Below are 6,280 nucleotides of genomic sequence, written 5' to 3'. Positions count from 1 at the left end.
GGCAACGGGGTTCAAATCGCCATGCTTACACTTATGAGCTCCTTCTGGAAGAATTTTCCACTGGCTGCCAGGGGCAGCGATGGCGCTCAGTACTTGGGATCGCAGTCCCTGGTCCTCATTATCTAATAATGCTGAATAGTCATCTGCCATATCCTCTAATCCGAGCAGTTGGTTAATGGCGGCAGCGGAGAACGGGACAAGCTGTTCACGCACCATCACAGTTACTTGGTCTGATGAAATCAGATTAGCATAGAACTCGCGAACCAGTTCTTCATCAGGATTAGCTTGTTGCTGACAAAAAGTTGTCTAATTTCTCTAAGCTATCACATGGGCAACATAATCCGGCAAGGCTGCGACATTAGAGCTAGAAACCCGAAAACCCCTTTCACACAGCAACTGTTTAGTGGCGAATACTTCATGGAAGCGTTGCTTAGCTTCGTCACAGTGGAATTTCATGGGCTATCGACCCTTGGAAGCCTTGGAACCTCTAGTTTTGGGCATGGTAACGACAATGAAACACAACACAAACCCACAAAAATTTCACAACAGCTCTGGAACTGGACCAAGAATGCCACAAAAATTGCAACCCAACGTGCCAATCAGGAATAAACCAGCCTATATTCTCAAGAGATGCGACCCAAATAATGGCCTCCCCACAAAGAGAAGTTTTTCACAGTATATCACAAAATACCAGCAGTACAACAAAGTTGCAGCAGCTCAAAATACCCACTCCATGAAAATTACATAAAAAAAAACATTCTGCCAAGAAAACTATAGTGAGCCAAAATGTCAAATAATACCCAGAAATATATAGGGGGTCGTGGGTCGCTGGGATCCGTGGGTCGTGGGTCGCTGGGAGGGGCTGAGTGGAACATTGGGGTCGTCGTGGTGGAGGCCGTGGGTCGATTGGGTGCGTCGGGGGTGCTTCGTGAGATGGAGAAGACGGAGGGCGAAGGAGGTGGCTCGGCCGTGGGTCTGATGTGATGGCTCGGGTGAGGGGGTTTCGTGAAGTGTGTTCGTGATTCAGGGGGGGTCGATCGGGGCTGGTTGCCTGGGGTCGTGTGGGGTGGAGGCCGGTGGGTTCGTGGGTTTTACTGGGTGGTTCGCGGTCTGGGGTCATCGTGGGGTGCGTGATGGTAGGGAGGTGGCTGGGTAGGGTGCGGCTGAAGGGTCGTGGTGGCTGGGTGAATGGAGAGGCGGAGGTGCGGCTGAGGGAATTTGATGTGGCTGGAAGTGATGGGGAATTTTAGGGAAATAAGGGAAATTTTTATTTATTTATTATTATTATTTATTATTTTTTTTTATAAGGGGGGGAATTTCTAAGGTTTCCCAGATTTCCTTAAAAGACCTCAGAGCTCAAAAATTTCCAGAATTTCATCTGTCTCCCATGCTGCAGCATTTCCGCAGCATTACTTCCAGACCTTCCAAAATCAATTGAATTGCAAACCAGCCATAAACATCACCAAATCCTGACCTGAAACATGTCCAAATATGCTGCAATTGACCATTAAAACTACCTGAATCCTCACAGCCACCCCAGAACATGAATTTATTCAACTCCACCACATAAACCATGAAGGGAGAAGGTGAAAAACAAGAACAAAAAAAAAAAAAAAAAACTGAATACTATATACATATTTTTTGTTTTGCTGCTCTCCAGATATAGCTTTAAGCGCAGCAACTCAAGAACATGATTTTTTAAGGATAAACTAAGGTGAGTGAGGTCTTGTTGCGCTCAACCTCACCACCCCAATAGTGTTTCAACCTCTATCCATTGACCTTGAATTCACCTCCTTCATTTCCTCTCAACTCTACAGCCCCATGAGGATACACCTTAGTAATAGTGAACGGCCCCGGCCACCTAGATTTGAGCTTCCCAGGAAACAACTTGAGTCTAGAATTGAACAATAAAACTTGCTGCCCTTCCTCATATGAACGGGGCTGGATATGCTTGTCATGCCACCTCTTGGTCTTTTCCTTATAAAGCTTTGCATTCTCATATGAAAATAGCCGCATTTCTTCCAACTCATCAAGCTGTAACATTCTTTTCTCCCAAGCAAGTTGAAAATCTAGGTTGAGTTGTTGGAGTGCCCAATAAGCTCTATGTTCAAGTTCTACCAGCAAGTGACATGCTTTTCCAAACACTAGGCGATAATAAGACATCCCCAATGGAGTTTTGAATGTCGTTCGATATGCCCATAAAGCATCATCCAATCTCTTAGACCAATCCTTACGATTCAGATTCACCACCTTTTCAAGCACACCCTTGATTTCTCTATTAGACAATTCCGCTTGGCCATTGGTTTGAGGATGGTATGCCATAGCCACCTTGTGCTTCACACTATACTTAGCCAATAAACTAGCCAACACCTTGTTCACGAAATGGGTTCCCTCATCACTTATGATAGCCCTCGGAGTGCCAAATCTGGTGAAAATATGCTTGTGTATGAACTTCATGACCACCTTTGAATCATTAGTCGGATAGGCCGCGACTTCAACCCACTTAGAAACATAATCAACAGCCACCAAGATATACAAGTTGCCATATGAAGGTGGGAAGGGGCCCATGAAATCAATACCCCACACGTCAAACAACTCAACCTCAAGGATACTAGTAAGAGGCATCTCGTTTCTCTTGGAGATATTTCCGACCCTTTGACAACGATCGCATCTTACCACATAAGCATAAGAGTCCTTAAACAAAGAAGGCCAAAAGAAACCTAATTGGAGAACCTTGGCAGCAGTGCACGCTCCCCCAAAATGACCACCACAAGGAGATGCATGACAATGGAACAGAATGCCCTCAAACTCATGTTCTGCTACACATATTCTAATCATCTAATCTGCACATTGCTTATATAGAAAGGGCTCCTCCCAAAAATAAGACTTCACATCATGCAAGAATTTCTTCCTTTGTTGGCTAGTCATCTCTGGTGGCATCAACCCACCAGCCAGATAGTTAGCAAAATCAGCAAACCAAGGGAGCTCATGAGAATGGTTAACCCCAAACACTTGTTCATCTGGAAATGTTTCTTTGATGGGGACAAGAGAGTTAGAATCTTCTTCCTGCTCCATTCTTGATAAATGGTCAGCTACTTGGTTTTCTACCCCTTTTCTATCTTGAATCTCAACATCAAACTCTTGAAGCAAAAGCACCCACCGAATCAATCTTGGCTTTGCATCCTTCTTGGAAATCAAATACTTTATGGCTGAATGATCAGTGTAGACAATCACTTTAGTTCCCACAAGATAGGAGTGAAACTTGTCGAAAGCAAAGACAATGGCTAGTAGCTCCTTCTCAGTTACAGTGTAATTCAATTGAGCTCCTGTTAAAGTGCGGTTGGCATAATAAATAGAGTGAAACACCTTGTTCCTTCACTGCCCCATCACAACCCCAACGGCATAATCGCTAGCATCACACATCAATTCGAAGGGCAAACTCCAATCCAGTGCAATAATGATAGGGGCTGAAATTAATCTCTTTTTCAACTCTTGAAAAGCCTTCAAACATGCTCCATCAAAGTGGAAAGGTGTATCCTTCTCTAAGAGATTGCAAAGTGGTTTGGAGATCTTAGAGAAGTCTTTGATGAACCTTCTGTAGAAACCGGCATGCCTAAGGAAACTCCTAATGTTCTTCACTGAATTAGGAGGTGGTAGCTTCTCAATAACTTCAATTTTTGCCTTATCAACTTCAATCCCTTGCTTAGATACCTTATGCCCCAAAACAATACCTTCCTTAACCATGAAGTGACACTTTTCCCAGTTAAGGACTAGGTTTGTCTCTTCACATCTCTTCAACACCTTAGACAAGTTACTCAAACAATCATTATAAGAATCACCGAAGACTGAAAAATCATCCATGAACACCTCTAGGAATTGCTCAACCATATCAGTAAAGATCGCCATCATACATCGCTGAAATGTCGCAGGAGTATTGCAGAAACCAAAGGGCATTCTTATAAAAGCAAAGGTACCATAGGGGCAAGTGAATGTAGTCTTGTGCTGATCTTCTGGGGCCACTGCTATCTGATTGTAACCAGAGTACCCATCAAGGAAGCAATAGTACTCTCTCCCAGCAAGTCTATCTGGCATCTGATCAATGAAAGGAAGAGGGAAATGATCCTTCCTAGTGGCCTTGTTTAACTTCCTGTAGTCCATGCAAATTCTCCATCCAGTCACTGTTCTAGTTGGAATCAAATCATTGTCTTCATTCTTCACCACTGCGATCCCACCCTTCTTAGGTACACACTGCACAGGACTCACCCATGAACTGTCAGAGATAGGATAAATAATGCCAGCATCCAGCCACTTGATGATTTCTTTCTTCACTACTTCCTTCATGATAGGATTTAGTCTTCTTTGCCCCTCAACCAAACTTTTTTCACTGTCTTCAAGCAAGATCTTATGCATACACAAAGAAGGACTAATACCTCGAATATCTGCAATAGTCCACCCAATGGCCTTTTTGAACTTTCTCAATACTTCAAGCAACTTTTCTTCTTGATCATGGTTCAACTCCGCTGAAATAATAACAGGTAAAGTGGATGATGGACCCAAGTAGGCATATCGCAAATGTGATGGCAAAACTTTCAGCTCCAACTCAGGTGGATCTTCAATGGATGGTTTAGGAGCCTTGAACTCCCTAGATGACAACTCCAATGAATCAAATCAGTTTCTTGTTCTTAACCCTTGAGAATTAGCCTCTAACCAAGCTAAGTAATCCTCCTCATCTTCCTCATTGTGTGAATCAACACAACAATAACCTCTCTAATGGATCACCAACATTACTCGTCTCAAATTCCCTTGATGCCAAAGAATCTACCACCGAAACCACTGAGCATTCTTCCACCTCATCAGGAAATCTCATATCTTTAAAAACATTGAAAGTCACCTTTTCATCTTGGACCCTCATAGTCAGCTCCCCCTTTTGCACATCTATTAAAGTTCTTCCTGTCGCAAGAAACGGCCTCCCCAAGATAATGGGCACCTCTCTATCTGCCTCATAGTCTAACACAATAAAATCAGCAGGGAATATGAACTTGTCTACCCTTACCAATACATCTTCAATCTTCCCATCCGGATGAGCAAGGGATCTATCTGCTAACTGAAGAGTAACTGTAGTAGGCCTAACTTCTCCAATCCCCAATTGCTTGAAAATAGACATCGGCATCAAGTTAATGCTTGCACCTAAATCGCATAAAGCCATGCCACAATAAGAGTTACCAATGGTGCATGGAATGATGAAACTCCCAGGATCTTTCATCTTCGGTGGCAGCTTGTTTTGCAAGAATGAGCTACACTCCTTAGTAAGAGCCACTGTCTCAAATTCCCCCAATCTTCTCTTCTTTGTAAGGATGTCTTTCATGAACTTTACATAGTTGGGCATTTGCTCAAGGGCTTCAACAAGGGGAATGTTAATATGTAGCTGCCTCAAAATGTCTAGGAACTTTTTAAATTGAGAGTGCTAATCCTCAAGGGCCACCTAGACCTTTCCCTATCCTCTTGCAAGAATACCACTTCCACACCTAAAGTAACTATTCTCAAGAGTTACCTATAGTTACCCAAGTTACCAAAGTGCCATTAACCATTTCTCAATAATTCTCATATTCAAGTTATAATGTTCCCAAAATACCCCTAGGCCCCTCCCGAGCCGGGTATTTGACCCCGTTGTGACTTTCCTAGCTAAACAGCTCCCTAGGATCGTCTCAGAACGTGCATCACAAATATATCACCATTATATCACAAATATCACATTTATGCCCTCAACGGGCTAAAATTACAAATATGCCCCTAACAACCAAATGGGGCCCACATGCATATTTAATCCCCTAAACATGTACTCTAATCACATATTCATTCAATTCACATATATTAATATACTATAACAGTTATTGCCCTCCAAGCATGCTAATCAAAGCCCCAAGCCTTATTAGCAAATTTGGGTCGCTACATTATCCATTAGGTCGAAATTCTCATGAGTTTTAGGCCCGTGAAATTTCTCATTTAATTATAAGCCGATTGGACTTAAAATCAAGGCCTGTATTATTTTCTAGTAAATTAATTAATTCAATAATTATTTAAATCAGTTATCAAATTAATTATTTATAATTTGAACCTTGATTTAAACTTATTTATTAATTTAGATACAAATTTATCTTAATTAATAAAGCTGCCCTAATTTCTCTTTTCGTCTCTAAATTACATAACTCTCTTAAACTATCCAAAATTAACTTAGTGAACTTTGATAATTCTAATAGATAATTAAAGCAATTAATTGAGA

General features: G+C 42.0%; 1 protein-coding gene across 1 annotated transcript; it reads right to left on the bottom strand.

Annotated features, from left to right (window-relative positions):
- Nucleotides 1–2,838: 2,838 nt before the first annotated feature.
- Nucleotides 2,839–5,386, bottom strand: LOC133832449 (uncharacterized). Its single transcript, XM_062262791.1, has 3 exons — nucleotides 4,764–5,386; nucleotides 3,441–4,642; nucleotides 2,839–3,326 (listed from the first exon to the last, which is right to left on the bottom strand). Exons 1-3 carry the CDS (start codon nucleotides 5,384–5,386, stop codon nucleotides 2,839–2,841), a joined length of 2,313 nt encoding a protein of 770 aa, XP_062118775.1.
- Nucleotides 5,387–6,280: the final 894 nt, after the last annotated feature.

The sequence above is a fragment of the Humulus lupulus genome, chromosome 4 (genome assembly GCF_963169125.1).
Source record: "Humulus lupulus chromosome 4, drHumLupu1.1, whole genome shotgun sequence".
NCBI lineage: Eukaryota > Viridiplantae > Streptophyta > Magnoliopsida > Rosales > Cannabaceae > Humulus > Humulus lupulus.
This window is presented reverse-complemented; position numbering and strand designations above follow the sequence as displayed.